The sequence below is a fragment of the Hippocampus guttulatus genome, chromosome 17, assembly GCF_054856545.1.
Source record: "Hippocampus guttulatus isolate MCC_2025c chromosome 17, RoL_Hgut_1.0, whole genome shotgun sequence".
In the NCBI taxonomy this organism is placed as follows: Eukaryota; Metazoa; Chordata; class Actinopteri; order Syngnathiformes; family Syngnathidae; genus Hippocampus; species Hippocampus guttulatus.
Genome location: NC_141277.1, coordinates 2,561,537 through 2,579,970, shown reverse-complemented (window position 1 = coordinate 2,579,970; position 18,434 = coordinate 2,561,537). Strand labels below are relative to the sequence as shown.

At 45.8% G+C, this 18,434-nt stretch overlaps 1 protein-coding gene across 5 annotated transcripts in view; it reads right to left on the bottom strand.

Annotated features, from left to right (window-relative positions):
* Window positions 1-2,118: 2,118 nt before the first annotated feature.
* Window positions 2,119-18,434, bottom strand: part of rgs3a (regulator of G protein signaling 3a) — a 72,035-nt gene continuing 55,719 nt past the window's right edge. For all 5 annotated transcript variants that reach the window (XM_086135276.1, XM_086135277.1, XM_086135279.1 and 2 more), the window contains 5 exons: window positions 15,185-15,255; window positions 6,320-6,421; window positions 5,188-5,249; window positions 3,979-4,145; window positions 2,119-3,895 (listed from right to left, as the gene is read on the bottom strand). In XM_086135276.1, the coding sequence (XP_085991402.1) occupies window positions 3,695-3,895; window positions 3,979-4,145; window positions 5,188-5,249; window positions 6,320-6,421; window positions 15,185-15,255 (603 nt within the window). In that variant the 3' untranslated portion in view covers window positions 2,119-3,694. The remainder of the gene's footprint in view (window positions 3,896-3,978; window positions 4,146-5,187; window positions 5,250-6,319; window positions 6,422-15,184; window positions 15,256-18,434) is intronic.

The window sequence follows — 18,434 nt, the reverse complement described above, 5'->3', positions numbered from 1 at the left end:
TTTAGGGGAGAATTCCAGGGCTTGTAGTTTGACAAACAAAAGTTGGCCCGAATGAAAACCTAATTGGAAACAGTTCTCCAACACAGATGCCTGATGCTATTTTAGCAATCTTTTTGGCCTTCTCCAGCTAAAGTGGGCGGAGCATGGTGTCAAAGGCCGTTGATCATTTTCAGGATTTCACCGCTGCTCTCACTTTGTATGTTACCATTGTGGTTGTATTATTTGCCCTTGGTTGAGATCTGTGTTATTCGCTCTTATTGTGTGACATATCGCGCAAGTGTTGAGTCTTTAAATAAAACAAAGCCTCACCTGTTTTTGCTCTAATTTCCTATCAAGGTTGTTGCGAGTACAAAGCACTAGGGACAAAAACCAAAAAAGAAAAAGAGGATTTCCTCGCCTGGTCAACACAATCAAATGTTACGCAATTGTTGAAAGCAGCTGTAAATAAAGACACTGAAAGTCATGGCCCTGGCATAGAGCAATGGCCATTTGAAGATAGCAGACCACGGCGGAATCCCGATGCTGCCATATTTGGGAAAAAGACGAAGACAAAAGGAAAAACTCATGACAGCTGCTTTTCCAAAACATTGACAAATACCGCGATAGAGTTTGCACAGACAGCGGCAGGAAGGAAGTGTGAAGAAAATTCTGAGCGAGAATCTTGACAGAGGGACTTCCCTTGCTCGTGAGCGCGCGGCGATTAAAAGAAAAATAAAATAAAGAGTCGAAAGAGGCCGAGGAGGAAACCGAGCAAAAAGAAACAGTGTGTCAAAACAGATGGCAGCTGCGAAAGAAGATTAGGAGCAGCACCAGCACTTCTGACTAACCAACCCCCTCATTTTAAGACACACACACACACACACACACACACACACACACACACACACACACACGTGCAATGGCAATGTTTCCGCTAATCCCACCCCGAAAAGATGGGATTCCTTTCGGGGTGGCTCATTGTGTCTCGTCCAACTGCCCTACTTTGGTTTGTCACATAAAGTGCAGGGGCACACGTGACACAGCTCAAACTTTTGAAGCCACACACACACACACGCACACACACACACACACACACGCGCGCACACACACACACACACACACACAGATTTCCAAATAAAGTACAGAAGTGCTGTTTATAGTCTCAGTCACATTTTTTTGATTTTAGTCTCAAACAAAGCACACAATAAATAATAAAAATCCATCATAGCGGGGGGGGGGGGGGTGGGGGGGGACAATGGAGAAAAGGGAAAAAACCCCAAGAAAAATGGCACACAATGATAAAGTGCAAGTTGGAGAAAGGACGGAAGGAAGGAAGCAAAGCGTATCAAGCTAAGAATGGTCATCTCATTCAACTTTACGACCAAACGAAAAGAAACAAGGTTATGGGAAAAGTGCAGTGAAATAAGTTTAGAGCTGTATCTGACTTGCGTACAACTAAAATTCGGTTGGGCCGGACTTTTTTTTCCCATACGTTCCCAAATCATCTCATTCAACCCGATTGCAGTTTTGGGTGCTACGTTTACCACCCCTCATCTAAAGCCTCTCGATATTATCAAGTCAACCTGTGATGCGTTCATTGCATTGATGCAATGTCAAATAAATCTTACGAAAGCATCGCTTAGTGGCCTAGCTGCTTGTTGGAAGGGAGCTGGGTTGAAGATGTGCCGTCAGCTATTTATGCTAGCTCATGTCATCGCTACATTGTTGAACTATACCCAACTTGCTAGAGTACCCCCACCCCCCCCCCCCCCCCTGCCCCACCTCAAAAAAAGCCAGATGTATAGCATCTAAGAGATCAGAGGTATATTGTGATACATGGTCAAATATAAATGTGGGAAGCTAGCACAATTGTAGTTTGTACGCTTTGAAAGTTTATGCTTGTCCGAGAAACAGCCTTGCTAAACGTGTCAGTGGTCTCCATTAACTGCTTGGCATACATTCTTTATAAAGCAATGTATGTCTTTCCGGGCTGAAATGAGCTACTATTGCTTTTGTTGGTGGTGGTAGCATTGCTTCTTCTTTTGTGATGCTCAAGGACATCCTTTGCAAAACCACACAAACAAACAAACAAACAAACAAACCGAAAAAAGAACATTTGTTGCAGGGACAACACGGGTCGACTTGGTCAGCTGATCGTTTTATTTATCATTAGCATTGACACCAGATGCAATCTACTGTTTTCACGTGATATCACAGAAGACGCATTTTGACTTGTAAAGAGTGGAAATGATCAAATGCATTCGTAAAAGTTCTTACAAGCAGTGTTATTATGTATGACCGGGAGAGAGAGAGAGAGAGAGAGAGAGAAAAGGGCCAACACGGTGCCCGGTTCTTGCTCATTTCAACTATTTTGTTATTCGTCAACATTACATGTCATCTTATAGTTTTTGGAGTCTCTTTTATTTACATAAGTACAGCTGAATCCCACTTTCACAATCGGTGGGAACCTCCGGTCGCTTCAATTGTTTTGTTTTTTTGTTGTTTTTTTTGGCATCTTTTATCACATCGTTTTCTTAAAGAATTATATGTACAACCATAAAGTTCCCGGCGGCCCGCTGCCGGGGGGCAAACACACAGTTAAAATCATGACTTGCTTTCGATCCATGAAACAACTTATAGGCTTGTTGAGAGTTGTTCACTGTTAAGTAAAACTTAGAGCTCTAATTTGCCTCTCCTAACATATAAAGTTCATCGAGAGCTAAAGCCGCTTGTCACCCCCCCCCACCCCCCCCCAAAAAATATCCAAATAAATGAACAATAATAATAATAATAATATTAATAATAATAAAACATGAAAATAAAAATATTGCACTTAAATTCAGGACAGCATCGGACCTGTTTGGTGGTTAAGAGGAAAGCTTTGAGCCGAGAGCTTTTGTAGGTGTCCAGCCAGTTACCGTGGTACTCTAAATAAATAGGCAAAGTGAAGTTTTCCAAGATACTTTTTGCGTATTGCTCAGTATAAGTACGGGAGTGCAAGTTGTGAAGCCTGGAAACCAAAACGGCGATCAAGGAAATTGAAGCCATGTCCTGAGAGATGCGGCCTTGTTTATCAGCTACGTGTGCGGTTGAAGGAAAACGGCATTTGGCTTCTGCTCTCGTTCTCGAGTCCTTTTGTTCTTGCCGTCAGTACGACTTTTCAAGTCTTAAATAAGTCCATCCGTGCGCATTCTTTGTTCCCGTTTGTTTCAGTCATTGAGAGGGGCACTCGATGAGGCTGAAACAAAGCGACGGTTCTCTTCGAGATGGAAACGAAGACGGGGAGGGGGCATTTGGTCGTACCAACAGTTCGCATGTGGTTTCGCCGTGGACGTTGTCGAGGAAACAAACGGATGAAGAGACAAGAAAATAAAAAGTGACAAACAGTACCGGACTGTCTTCATGTCTGCAGGTTTGTTTGTTTTTTTTGTTTTTTTCCCAAAACCCCACGTCATCTGACAAGCACTCGGCTTCTCCCCACAATTCGAGCCTTTTTCCCTGTCATGTTTTTAGCAAACAGTCCATCCACTCCAGGAGTAAAGCACATTCCTTTGCGGTGCCTGTAGCTTTCCTGCGACCACCCAAAAACAAACAAGACGTTTAGAGCAAACAGGACGAAAGACTTAAAAAGAAAAAAAAAAAAAGGGGCAAGACAGAAGAAACTTGGCATCCCAAACGCGCTCTCTTTCTCCTCTAGGGAGAATAGTTTTGCCTCTTATGACGAAGAGGACGTCGAAGTGGCGCTGGCCTTTTTTTGGTTGATCAAGTCCAAATAGAGTTCTGAGCGCAAGAAACGGGGGTATGAGTCTTTCTCCATCAGCCCGTATATCCGCCTTTGCGCCAGCTCAAAGCAGGAGCGCGTCACATTCTGCAAGTTGTCCTTCGTGTGATCCCGCGTGTACGAGTCCAGGTTCACCTGGATCGGAAGAGACGGACGGGACGTTCATGGAAAGCAGGCAGACAATCCGGGCGGATACTTGCGTCTTTCTTTTTCCTCACCTCTTTGCAAGACTGGATGGCGATGTATTCCGCAAAGATCTTCTTCGCTTTGGAGGCCATCTTGGATTGCGATTTAATCTTCTTGTATTCCTCGCAGGCCAGCCAAAATTCCAGATTCTCCTCGCTGAACTCAGTGCGCAAGAACGCTCTGAAGGCTGCCAGACCATCTGAAGGAGAGCAGAGCGAAGGGAGGGAGAAACGATGATGATGATGTGGACTATACACAAAAGAGAGCGTTGAGTGGGGGCGCCATGACAACGCTCCTTGGAGCCCAAATATAGCTCTGCCGTTTCCAGTCATGTGCTTGGAATAAAACGACAACAAAGAAAGCAGTCTTCCAAAATTACAGACCTAATACTTGCAGAATGGTGAATATTTGTACTCAATCCCTTAAAGTGAGACTTGGAGCTGGCCGAAAAATGACACCTCATAAACTACGGAAGGGGGACTTGCAGATTGGTATGCACGATTGCAGATTTTACGCAATCCAACACTTACAATAAGACACCAAAAGCTGGAAGGTCCTGACCTGGTTCTCAGTCTTGCAGATCAGTTTGACCACTTCATGTTTTTAATATTAAAACCTCTGACCCCAAAGAGTAGGGTCGTACTCAGTATTTGCACTAACCCCACCCCCAGACCAAAAAACAGTTTTTTATTTGACCTTGTCCCGCACGAGCGACCTCGTACAAAGACACGCGCGTTTTACAACAACCCGATTGGAGCCAAATGCAGCTGGTGGACTTTTCAGAGCTGAGTTAATGATTTGAGGAAGGCTGCATCTCCGAGAGAGAATGTCAGGAAGCCCAATCTGCCCACACCTCCCCCGTCTGCACCTTTCCGTTCCCATGGATCCAGCAGAGAAGCTTGATAAGCACGAGCGCAAGGCGGGCTGGAGTCTTACCTCACTCCGCGGAAGAGAGGAATTTACATGCGGGATGAGGAACAGATGTAGCAATGGATTTACGTCAGCTAGTCAGCTTTGATCAGCAGGAGTCGTCGTGTGTTTCTTAGGGGGGGGGGGGGGGCGTCGGGGATTAACTTGGTGGCCAAAGACTATGTCCATGTGTTTGTGTTGATGATGCATGCTTCTGACCCCCCCCCCCCCCACCCCCCTCCCTCCACCCCGAGTGCACTCCATGTCCTCACGCCCAACCGCATACACGAAGAGACGGCAGAGCCCAAGAGAAAGAAATTCAAGACACTTACATTTGTGCGCCAGCAGCTTGTCGAGCGAGTCCCCCCATTTGAGCGCATCCTCCGGGGTGGGCCTGCAGATGAAGGCAGAGCGGTTCTTGAGTAAGCCCATCTCTGCTAGATTTCTCATGGTGTGACCCATTCGCCAGAAGCACCGTGCCACACAAGTGAGCCCAAATGCCGCTTCCTTCCTTCTTCCTTCCTTGCTTCCTTCTTGCCTTCCTTCCTTCCTTCCTTCCTTCCTTCCTTGTCACTGCAGTCCGTGTCTTAATGCTCTCGCGCGCTGGTTTCAAGTATGTGAGTGGTGAGAGCAGAGAGAGCCATGAGTGTATTCTGCTTGACTCCGCCGGGGGGGGGCGGGGGGGGAGCTTTTTATAATCCTAATGAATGGAAGTCAGGGAGGCAGGATGGGAGGGGCTTCCAATAGCCAATGGAGGAATGTTTTGGTTTGAGCGCCCTCCTCCCTCAGAGAGACTCTCTATCTGCAACCTCCGCCACAGGAACACTGCGTTTCATACTCTCTTTTACTGCATGAGGACGCGCGCGTCTTATCTTGCGAACCCAGCAGACACTCTGTCTCTGTAATGACCAGTTATTTACATGCTACTTGTGTCTGGAACAATGTGAAAAATTGCTTTAACGTGATCGACCTCGCCGAGAAGTTCATGGCTTTGTAAAACAGACTGCAATTTTGGAGGGTTTATGTACAATAAAGATGCAAACTACCTTAATATAACTGGTCTGACACAATGCGATGCAACGTTTTAAGACTTTGGAACAGAGAAGACAAGAATGTCATTTTGAAGGAAAATAATGGTTTTGAGTTTGGAAAACTGATGAGAGTTTAAATGGCCTGCCAACACCCCGTTAGAGAGACAGATCGATTTCTTAGGACTCAAGATTAAAATTCAGGAAATGATTTGCCTAGTATGCAACACGAGGTGAGGAAAAATTCTGAATAGGGTTCAAATCTATTACATTTTTTAATTGAAATTAATATTTTAATTATATATATATTTATATATATATATATATATATATATATATATATGAGACCACCGTCAGGTCATCAACAGTCAAGTCCAGACCCGGAAAGGTGGCTCACACCGCCCCCACGCATCATAGACAGGAAAAGGCCACTTACTTGACTGACTTCATGGTTTTGTCCAACTTTCCGGCTGGGTTGCTTCCCGGAGATTCGTTCCTCCGCCGTAGGAAAGCCAAGCGGTTCTTCATATCTTTGGCCCTGTTTGGAGAAGATAAGAAGAATCAGAAGATTTCCCAAAACCCGGGTCCGAGTCCCAATCCAGTGTTGTAAAATCCAGTCGATGCAAAATCGAAGACACACACACACAGCGGGAGAAGACGAAGGAAAATAAAGGCGCGCATACATCGTAGTCTTCGGGCAGTTGCGCAGGGATGGTAAAACAGGATATTCCGAAAAGGCGTGTTGTCACTTGCAGTTAGTCTCTCATGTCAATGGTTTATCTAACCCCAAAAAAAGAAAAACTCTCCACCGTAGATGTGCCCCTGGCAGGTTCCTCGGCAGGGACTGAGCCAAAGTGTCGGAGGAGGAGGAGAGAGACTCAAGCCTCACTCCTTTGATTTGATCGTGCCATTCTTCTCTGTGCCCGGAGGGGATGCTGAGAGGGAGTTGACCCCCAGGGCCAAGGCCTCGGCGACCCCCAAAATTCATCCGCTGCATCTCAAAAGTGCTCCTGACCGCCCATCAGGCCCGCTTCAACTTTCCCCCCCTCCACAACGCACACCCCCGTCACAGAGAGAGAGAGAGAGAGAGAGAGACATGCTCATCACAAGGTATAACGCTCCCAGAGGCCTCCGACGGAAATGTGCACATTCTCCTAATCCCACGGTACATGTCCTGGCTTTTCCCAACCTGAAGCACATGCGCCGTAATTGGGATGTGACCTCACTCAACACCCATTTCCTGAGTCCCTGCTTTTGATTTCCACTGTGAGTTGGGAGGTCTGCTAATAGTGCAGCGCGGACGCTCGGCTGCCAACTGTCCTTCTACCACCGACCTAAAACCCCCATCGGGTTAGTGGTTGGGTGGATGGGAGATAAAATTAAGATGCCGGACTTCCACAAATAGATGTTTGGCCTTCAGAAATGCACATCCACATTGTTATGAGTCTGAATGGTAATCAGGTGTGATAACAGCTGACATTATCTGCATGTGTGGGATACCGATTTAGGCAGAACAGGAAACAGGCCTGTGTACAGGTTCCAGATTACGGTCTCCACTTCAAGACGTGTTCTTTGATCTAACGTGGTCTGTCAATAACCAGTGCAAGAGTCAAGGGAATTGTCTGATTTAGCGCAGAAATCGTTTTTTTGAAGTTTCACAATCACAACAGACCAATCAATTTTCAAACAGAAATGCAAAAACCATGTAATATGCATGACAGGCCAGTAGTTGGCGACAGAAAGGCAGAAGGTTTGCCGTGAGATTATTCTTTTTTTTTTTTCCTTACATCGCACGCAGTTGGTTTCCTCGAAATACTGTATGTCGTGAATGACGTCAGCCAAGGTGATCTTCTGCATGTACGTGTACATTCATTTCATCTGAGGACACCGACCGTAAACGTGTGAGTGAGCAGCTTTTTTGCCACCGGAAAACCATGAATAAGAATTGTGGTCAGATAACAAGCATATGTGTTGATTAATTCAAGGGAGTGAATGTGCCCTATGGGTTAATGATGTGAACATGCAAGTGATACAACTGCAGTGGATTTAAATTAATATTCTTCATTCTGAGGGGAAAACCACACAAGCCTCAACCTTTCCTTTGAAACCAATTTCATAATCAATTCCCTCTCCTGTCTCTCCTAATCCGAAGCAAGACGCCAATGTCGCTGCAGAGGCGCACACACATGCACGTACACGCGCTCACACGCGGCAATGACTCATCGGCCGATTGAAAAGATTCTCATGGTGCCGCATGAATGATGCGAAATGCAGGCTGGGGCCGTTTCTCTCTCTTTTGTGGAAAACAAGCGGGCACTCCGATGCGAACAACTCGCACTTGTCAGCCTGAGGCATTTTCTCTTCCACCAATAATAAAACCTCTTGCTGTCAAACTAACTCATAACACAAGAGCAGGCTCATTTTTATTTTTTTGCACTGTAATTCTCTCTAACTCTATCTCTACGGTGCCTTGAAAATATTGTGCTGGCCCAACAAAAAGCAGACTTCTTATTTTAGTCTTAAGAGAAGATGCATTTCACTTTACAATTATGATCCGCTTTATGTGGGAAGGGCGCGAGGATGATGTCATGACTTTTGAGGGAATCCAGTGTGCCTTTGTCCTGCCATCGTGTGGCTGTCAACAGATATTGCACAATTTCATTTTTATTCCCCACTACTATGCAGCTTCCATCCATCCATCCATCGGCCCCCACTGTGTGCCGTTTGCACGTTTCCCCCGTGCTTGCGTGGGTTTTCTCCGGGTCCTCCCACATTCCCAAAAACATGCATTGCAGGTAAATGGATTACTCGAAATTGTCCCGAGGTGTGAGCGTGGATGGTTGTTTGTCAATGTGTGCCCTGCAAATGGCGGACAACCAGTTCAGAGCGTACCCCGCCTACTAAGTCAGCTGGGATAGGCTCCAGCATGCCCGCGACCCTTGTGAGGATTAAGCGGTTCAGATACTGGACGGATGGATGGAATATTGAACAGGCTCAATCCTGTCAACCGGACCGTTTCCTCATCAGATCTGAGAGGGAGGAGGAAAAACACTTCGCACACCCCCACTGCATTGGATAATCACTCAAAATAATCTTTCAGAGACGTCAGAGAATCGGGTCATTGTTGACTTTGATCAGAAAGGGGGGGGCGGGGGGGGGGGGGGACAAAAAAATTCAAATTTGACCTGATTATTGGTATTTTTATGCCTCACTTAAGATTTGAAAGACGTTAGTGTTCCAAAATGGGCCATTTGGGGCCCATGGCTCAAAGTGGTCAATGCATCCTACTATTTTTCCAAACGCAGGAAAAACTCAGAATCCACACTACTACTCAATCGGGTAATTATTCGACTCCAAAATTCACACTTTTTGCACGTCCAAACTACAAAAGTGGCAATGATACAAAAGAGCTTCACCACATAACCTGCAACTATTCACTATTTTAAGATGAATGGAATGGTCAAACGTAAAGTTCTGGAGCTAAACAAATAAGCAGAACTTCACTTTTTAGGGCATGCTTGCATTTATCCCTGTATTGTAAAACCTTCCGTACGTAGAAAAGTTAAACTGCAACCTGCAATGACACATGTGATAATCCAAACTCAAATCAGCACAGCTAATGAGTACTTGTTCAAGAGCTTTTAGTGTCTAGTCTCAATACACTAATGGCCGTTTCCTCAAGTCCCCATTTTAACATATCCTCGCATTCAAGCGTTTCAGGGTTTTTTTTTGTCATCTCTCCAGCCGAGTGGCCTAAAATAGCTGCATCGTCATCTGATTTCAAACAACACCCATGCAATTAGCTTAATCTGTTTTACGGCTGGAACATGGCTTGTTCGCAATGATCACATTAGCACATCCTGACATTTCAACCCCCGCTGGCCCATCGTATTTTCCAAACGCCCGTCCGTGTCGTGACGCTGGACCGTTGGCTTTAGGGTCTGAGCGGGCTTCCGCAATGATCTGACGGCTTTGTATTCCCTACTTGCTTGACTCACATTAGTTGCGCTAATGGCGGCGTGCAAAGTAGGCCGCACTCCATGGGAGAGGCTCGCTGTCGATGACGCCGTAGCACGGCGGTGAAGTCGAAAATGACAAATGCCGGAGTGCTTTTTGTTTACACGACGCTGCGGCGAATTCAACCCAGATTGAAACTTTCCGTCCCTTCGCCTATTTGTTGACGTGACAACAGCGCCTCGAAAGCCAGTACAAAGCGGAAGTTTTTCAAAACCACACTCTTGCTGTTTGGCCATCCATGCGAAGAAACGGAAGACAATCGCAGCCTTTAGCGTCGGCATTGACAACAAAGATGGCCTACACATCTGTTTTCGCTTTCATCGCAGCTTGTCCAAATACTGCGACAAAATACACGACTCAAAATAGAGCGGAACCGGCTAATGTCGAACACTTGGAGTTTGATGATGGGAAATTTTACTTCTCAGTTTGCAAATTAAAAAATGGTTGGGAAAAGAACATCAAGGTAAAGTACAAACCATGGAACTGAAATGACCAACACAACACACAAAAATGTCCATCTCCGCCAATGACCTTGACTCTCCTCCCCTAAATCAAATGATGATACGAGGGTAGCCTGTACTACCGGAGACAAATTCTTTGTGTGCTCTACATACTTGGCCAATAAATATGATTCTGATTCCGATCAAATGTTTTTCGTAGTACCTTGTGAGCGGCAACATGGAGCCCAGCTGCTGGAAAATAGTCAATGTTAACACTTCTAATTGTCAGCCCCCAACTATTCACAGAACGGATCTGCCCATCTTGGTTCCAAAAGGACGAATTGCTGATTCTCAGCGCTAACTACTAGCCTGGAATGTATATTAACAGCATGAAGCCACCAGACTCAAAACCTTCCAGCGGTTCCAAGATCGCTGTCATGCAAACGTAGCCTTTATTGACAGAAGGCTGAGCACGTGACCCTGCACTCAAATCGTGTCCATGTTTGTTTGCGCCAGCGTAGTGGGTTAGTGACACTCGATTGTCCTGTTCTTTGCCGTATGCTGCCGAAAGCAGTCAAGAGGCACTGCGGAAAGTGTATTTGTCCGCATGGAAATCTAATCACGGCGGAAAGAAGGCCACTGCAATATTCCTAGAAGAACGGTGAAAAGGGGAATTGTCCTTAATTGTATCCATAAATATCCCAACGCAGCCACGTGTCGTGCGACTTTCCCTCGATTGGCACCTAAAAGGAAGCGCTCTATTTTCTGAGCCTCCTCAGGGCACACGCACACTCACACATACCGTGTGCATGTCCTATTCTTAAAATCCAGGTTGGTATGATGATATTAATAAAAGGTCTCCAGTTCGAAGTCAAAGCAGCTTTCTGGACAAAATAGTCGGGAAGGCCTCACTGGTGAATTCTCCCTCTCCCCGAGACGGTCAAATGAGATCCACTGTGGGGTCACGTAGCTTCTTAGCCAAGCTTAGAATTCCTGCAACATGCTTAAACACACACGCACACACAAACGCATTCCTCGTTCTTACCGTTCCAGGTACTTCTCCGAGAAATCGACCGTCATGGGAAACATGGGCAAAGTCTCGTTTGGCGTGACGGCATGTAAGCGTGTGTCTTAAGGGTGCAGGGTTATTTGGCAATCACATTCCTCTCAGCCACTGGAGGCTCCAGCAGGAGCCTTTATAGCGCCCGGAGTCAGGAGGCGGACACTCATGCTACTCAATCGCCTCTGTGTGTTTAGAGTGGATAGATTCCTTCCACTGAGCCTGGATGGCTTTGCTCAGCGTATGTCAGACACTAACAACACATTTGTTTTGTTGTTGTTGGGTTTTTTTAAGAACGAAGGAGCTGGAGTTCGGATTATTCCTAACACTAAACTGAATAATCTGACCATGGATCAGGTAGACACGGATACGATTGTTCAAGCTTTGGCCAGCCAAGGGAACTGGTTGAGCAGCACGAGACTGCGCTTACGGAACTCCATCATGCACCTTGGTGGCCCTCGCGCTGTCACCGTCAAGGCGTGAGCACCAAAACCAAGATACCACATCCATTACGCTATGATGGAGAGCCTGGACCGATCGCGCTACGAGATCCACAGACCTACCAATCAAGACAACCAACCGACTGCGGTGTTAGCCGAGCTGACTGACAAAACCGATGCGGCTTGGTAGAGGTCGGTAATGAGAGACAGACGACAAGCTTCAGATGACTTTGACTGGAATAATGTGGTTGCACATGCAACGATCTGATATTTACGTCGGTAGTGTCAATGCCGGCATCTGGTGTGAGGTGTAAAATATCTGTTGGAGAGTGGTTATTTTTAACCCAACAGGGTAGGCCAAGTGTGCAACGAGTGTTAAACTTCACACTCCTGTCCCAGCACTACAAAAGGCCTCTCTCGCCTAAAGTCAGCTGGGAGAGACCCCAACTCATCAAGGACTCCAAAAAAAAATAAATCTGAGGTATAGAAAACGAATGGACCCATAGGGGCTTATAAGACATTGAAAAATCTAAATGACCCGGCATCAGGAACAAAGCAGAACAGAAACGTATATCAAAAAACTATACTGTCAAAAACTGTAAAACAGAACCCCCCGATGAAAAACATACGAGACAGTTTCTGTCTCTTGTCAGAAAAACCAGGCGACCGTCAGTGACCAACCGAGATATCCGTCGGTACTTGACCGCCTTAGGGACAATTACATTGACGGACGAAAATCATTTCATTTGAGGTGTCCATCTTTAAATAACAAAAAATATCGATATAGTTGGGTCAACTTTTGCAGGCAGTGATTATGCTGCAAACTGGTCAAGTGGCATTTCCAGGTCACAGTACACGGACAAACAAAATGCATTTCACGTCGGCTAGTCTTCCGTCACCAGCGATGATGACATTTATCCAGATCAAGACTTTGTACTTGTATCTCTTAATTGGCAAATGAGAGGCACGTGAAAGCCTAACCACATCAGCGAGGGCTTTTGAATAGAAACACAAACCATCACCCAAGCGGATGTCTCCTCCTCCTTTGTCTTGAAATACTTTGCATGAAAGATCAGAGCCCTTCACAATAGACAGCTTTAGCCTGGAAATAAGGGATGAGCGATGGATGACATACGCAAGCGCCCGCGGGGAGTCGGGCTTATTATCACCATCACTATGTAATGTACCGTCACATGTAACCGGCCTCTCAAAGCCGTAAATGAATCAGACAAGCATCCCTGCCCCATGCACACGTGCCTCAGTAGCGATACACGTTCCTGCTTCTATTTCTGAACATGATGCGGATTGCGCACATCTGGAGGATTTCATTTCCTTGAGGTGTAAGTATAAGAACCGATCTATATTTACCGTATCGTAAGATATTTCTACATATAGCCACATTGCACAGCGCACAAAGAATATTCAGATGGAGACAAGCATGTACAAGCATGAGACATAATGTATCAGGTAATTAATAACAAAGGATGGTTACGCTCGATGACGTAAATTCTCCAAATGATATTAACAAGCATGCTGAAAGAGTACGCTCAATGACGCAAATTCTTTAAATAATATGAACAAGCATGCAGAAACAGGACAAGAATAAAAATATCTGAAAACGTAATACTGGAATGGAATAGTTTTGTTGTTAGCGATTGGAAAAAAATGACGTGAAGTGTTTTAAACATTTCAGTTTCAAACACACTATTCTCATGGAAATGCTCACATGAGCGCTAATGCTAATTACGACGACCAAACGAGTTGCTGTTGCCAGACCCGAATCACAAAATGTGTTCATCTCAAACCCCTAAAAAGAACTGCTTCCACAACTTTAAGGTGGTGGTGGTGGTGGTGGTGGTGGTGGTTGTGTGTGTGTGGGTGGGGTGGGGAAGGGGGTGGTTGTGGAATCTTAATCACTTAATCTAAGAAGTTTATGGACAAGAAGGAGAGCACATGAAGCTACAAAGCTGCCACTCGGAGCAGCTTTTATTGCCCTGACTGAGTGTAAAAGTGCCTTGGTCTTGATGAAGTGGGGTGTGAAAAGGTTCATTCAACAGCTGATGAATTACTGAGGCGCGCACACACACACACACACACACACACACAGTTTCACACAAAGCTGAAAATGTGAGGCACACATTTGGCAACACACACACACACACAGTCTTCACCCATCGTTTAGCGCTTCATTAAGTCCACGATGAGAACCTTTACCAGCCTTATCATTGACCATGCTTCACTTACTATATTTTGAGGAATAGTCAAAATCTATATTTTTCTGAGGAATGACCACGTGGGGAAAATCCGAGTAAGATGTTTAACCACTCGCATCCGTGCAAACAGAAATTCATATGACAACACAAGAGCTTCCACCAAAATTGAAAACACTGCCATTTGCACGCCAGGCCATTAATTGGCAAAATGGAAGGAACTATTCAATTACGCTTTAGATCCTGATTCAAGTGGAGATATGGGCCAAGTGGCTCACACTTTCTAATGTCCACTTCAGTGGCTGGACAGAACGAAACAATTTTGTTTCAGCTTCCGACAAAAGGATGCCGAATTTCTCTCTCACTTGAGTTGATGATCTGTCATTTGTAGTGTAGTGGTTCAAATAGCTGACTGTAAATGGATTTGTAAAGGGATGGGCTAAAGAAGAAACTTTTCAATTGTAGCAAGGTTCTTGTCTGAATTCAGGATTTCCGTTTTACTTAATATGACCTTGGCAGCATCGTAGTCTCGACAGCTGTCGTTTCGAATATCATTTGTCAAGTAGTGGAGCATTGAAAAAAAAAAAAAGACAGATTCAATTCAGTTTAAGATCCAGATAAAGGGCAAATCCAGAATTTCTTCTTCACTTATTTAATATGTACCGTCGTGGTACACATATCCGACTTTCTCAATATCTTTGTGAAATTGTGACACAAGGAATAAAATATCACTTTCTATTGCGGGTCTTGATAGAGTTGGCTTGGGTTCACATAGCTGAGGTTTTTGGCGGCACACGGAATGAACCTTGTCCATTGCAGATCTTGATAATAGTAGAGATCCGGGATTTAGTTGATTAGGCCATTGCTAGTATCGAGATTTACATATGTGACACTTCCCACTCAATGTCCCATTCACAATTGCTCGTAACCAATTCAAGGCCATGTTGGACATTGAAGTGATTTTTTTTGTTGACATTGGAAAATTCACATGTTGGCGATAACGGTGTTGAACAAAATCCCGATTTGGTGAGGCCTTTGCAGACGTCTAACATGCTTGCCGACGACTGCGTGAATCAAAGGAGAGCAAAAGGCAGGAGCGAACATGCACCACCGAGAAGCCGCGGGATCACTTACAGGTTCTTGGACTTTTTCTTCTTGGTGCCGTCGGGGCCGACCTCACAGCTGCAGGAGGATCCGGAGCTGAGCTGGGGGGAGAGGAAGGAGAGCACACACTGCATCATCCGAGAACCCCCGGGAAAGACAGCCTCGGACCAGTAACGCGTTGTTAAAATTGAATGATCATTCCATCGATACGATCCCGGAATGGATGTCCCAAAGTTGGAAAAGTCCCGGTACGGGTCTTGGTGCGGCCTGCATGTGGCAGCTGGTGTTTGCAAACAGTGCAAGTCGAGACTGGGACGATTTGTGTGGGAGAGTGGGCTGTTGATACTGCTGCACCCCTCCCCTCCCTGTGCCTGAGGTTTGAAGTGTTGTGCCAAGACCCCCCCCCAACCCCCCCCCCCCCCCCCCCCACCAACACCCTCCCGACCCCCACGCCATCCCTCCTGGTTTCACGTTACATTTGACGCCTAGCCTGCATTTCGATTGGTTTGGAAGGAAAGAGGAAGTCGCTCCAGGGTGGGGAAGGGGGTCAGTCGCTGCTAATCTGATGGCCTGAAACTGCCCCATTGTATGCGAGCGCGGGGTGGGTTCGACATAATGAGCCATTGTATTACAGGAACCTGAATGGGAGCCCCCGGCCGCAGCTGGTGCAACACATTGTGTGCGTTATTGTGCGTTTCTTTTGACATGTTTCGGGAATCTCCCCTCCTTGGATATTTTAGGCAATAGTCCCGCACGATTGTCGGAAGCGGACCCCCTGCATGCTCAAATCTTGAGTCATTTGAGTTTGGTGGAAGATGACAGGGCTGAAGCTCACAAAGTGGTCATTTTGGGAAACTTGGTTTATGGTCCAAAACTGTAATTCCAAAGAATTTGATTGATTGGCCACGGGTGGTGTAACAGTTCACAAATCAGCTTCTCTTATGTCGTTTTATTGGTTGTCCAGCGTCAGGATATTTGGTAGGATTCCCTCTTAGGACACGTGATCATGATCACGGCTGCAGCTTGACTCCAACAGCTGTTGTTCTCCACTAAGGGGGAAGCTCCTAACATTTTACGGCTGCCTTTTAAGTTTACGAGCCCATCGAATGGCCCAGCCAGACCAAGAACCTCTCAAAAAATCTGGACGAGCGAGAGGTGTGAAAATACAAAGCGGGACAGTGGGGAGCCACTCTGGACCGAAAGTATTGATTAATACAATTCAGCAGAATGATATTTTCTGCCGACAACTGCTCGCGGCATCTCATCGAATGGTGAGAAAAGACAGTTTGGAAATAATCTCTGTTCACACTAACCTGCCGAAAACAACTGAGCATGCTGCAAAATTTATGCCTGGCCAGGAATAGTAGCTCATTGTACGGCAAAATACATTTTACCAGTACAATATAAAAAAAAAAAAAAAAAAAAAGAGATTCCAGTGGTTGGTTAAACTTAATGGACCCTTGTTTTCACATCGAACTTGAAATCTGGTGGACAAAAAAAAAATAAAATCAGAATAAACCCACGGAGCTGAAGGGCCAAGATGACAATAAAACGAAGACAAAAGAAATGGGGGAAAAAAATGATTACCACTTCATTCAAGTTGTATATGTCGGTCTGTGCTCCTGATAGTGTTTTCGCTTGCAGATGAGGCTTGGAAGGCCCCTGGCGCCAGGCCACGGAGTCTTTCAGTATCTCATATGAACCCCACAGGATTAAGGATTTGCTCAATCGTTTGCAGAGAGACTAGACAGCTTCTAATGTGGGATCAGGAAAACGGGGAATGGCGATCAGAACAAGAGGGGAGGGGGAGTGCTGTCGAGTCAGGTCAGCGCGTGTTCCACTGGCTGCCTGCATGTTGAGACGCGATGCTCTTTTGACACGGTACCGCTATGTTCCAGCTGGATGGGATCCAACGCACATAAAAGCACACAGGAATGTGTCGGTGGTCATCACCTTATTCTCTCTCTCTCTCTCATATCCGAAAACACGCAATATTGTGTCTTATTATGTTGCCGCATTGCGACTCCGTGATGAGGCCATCGACGGGTTACCTGGCTGACCTCCACTGGGGAACCACTACTTTTCCTCACCGTCTGATAACAACCAGACACGTCCAATTACGAAACCGTGGTACCATAGGCAATAACGGGAATGGGAAATCCAACGGTCACGCTCATTAACCCTACAGTGTACTTACTACCCGAAAGCACAAATGCGTCAAAGCCGCAGTGTTAGCACAGATTAGCATTACCAACCAGTGTTAGCGTATAAAGGAACAAAAAAATAAAATAAGATGATGCCACAAAAAATATCGTGAAGCACTAAACGAACGAACCAGTGTTCTCTGTCCTTTTGTTAATGTCCCACTCTTGCCCCAGTGCAACTCCCTCCCCCCCCTTAACCCCCAAACTGCACAAAAACTGACGAGTGAAGCATAAAAGTGTTTCCTAAAAATAGCCGCTGTGTGTTTGTGTGCATATGTGCCGATTATTACAGTCTGCTCACATGCTCGTTTAGAGAGCGTCACCAAAACCAGAACGTGCCAAAGCTCACGCGTCAGACTAAAGCCCTCCCCCTCCCCTGCCCCCCTGCCCCAAGGTGCAGGTGTTGACACGCCGGTAGGTGTTGCGGAATAACGCCCTAGATAACAGCTTGAACACATGCATATGCACACTTGGCTGGGAAAGAGTGCAAAACGTGTCAATGCGGACAAAGGCATAGCATGCACGTGTGAAGCCAAACACGTTTTTTGTCAATTTGGGTTAACAGACCAACAGTTTGATATAAAGTTCGATTTGCAATTCTAACGTATGTGTCTGAAATGTTGCAATGTAGGCCATAGGCCATAGCATTTTTTTTTTTTGTCTTCACGAGTGTCACGGGTGAGCTGCCGAGTGAGATTCGATAACCACAAAATAAAAGTGGAATTCTTCTCCTCTTTCGGCCAGCAGATTAGCCTTGCTGGTATTAAGTCAAGACAAACTGTCGAAGGCGTCGCTGCATGTTTTGCACGAAGGTGATAGCGTATAGCCTTGCAGTGCTTCGGTGATAAGCGGAAGCCTTTTTCGCACTGGCCGTCAAAGCTGGCATTTTCCCGTGTTTTGCACGGTTCGCTGTCCCACCGCATGCGTCAGGTTGCGGATTCAGAACACCAAAAGACGTGACCAGAGTGTGACGATTTGCAGCGTTGCGCTGTTGACCACCGCTGATCTAATTATTTGAATTGTTGAAAAGGTTACACTTTGGTAGAGTTTTTGTCTTGCTGAAATCAGTCATGCAA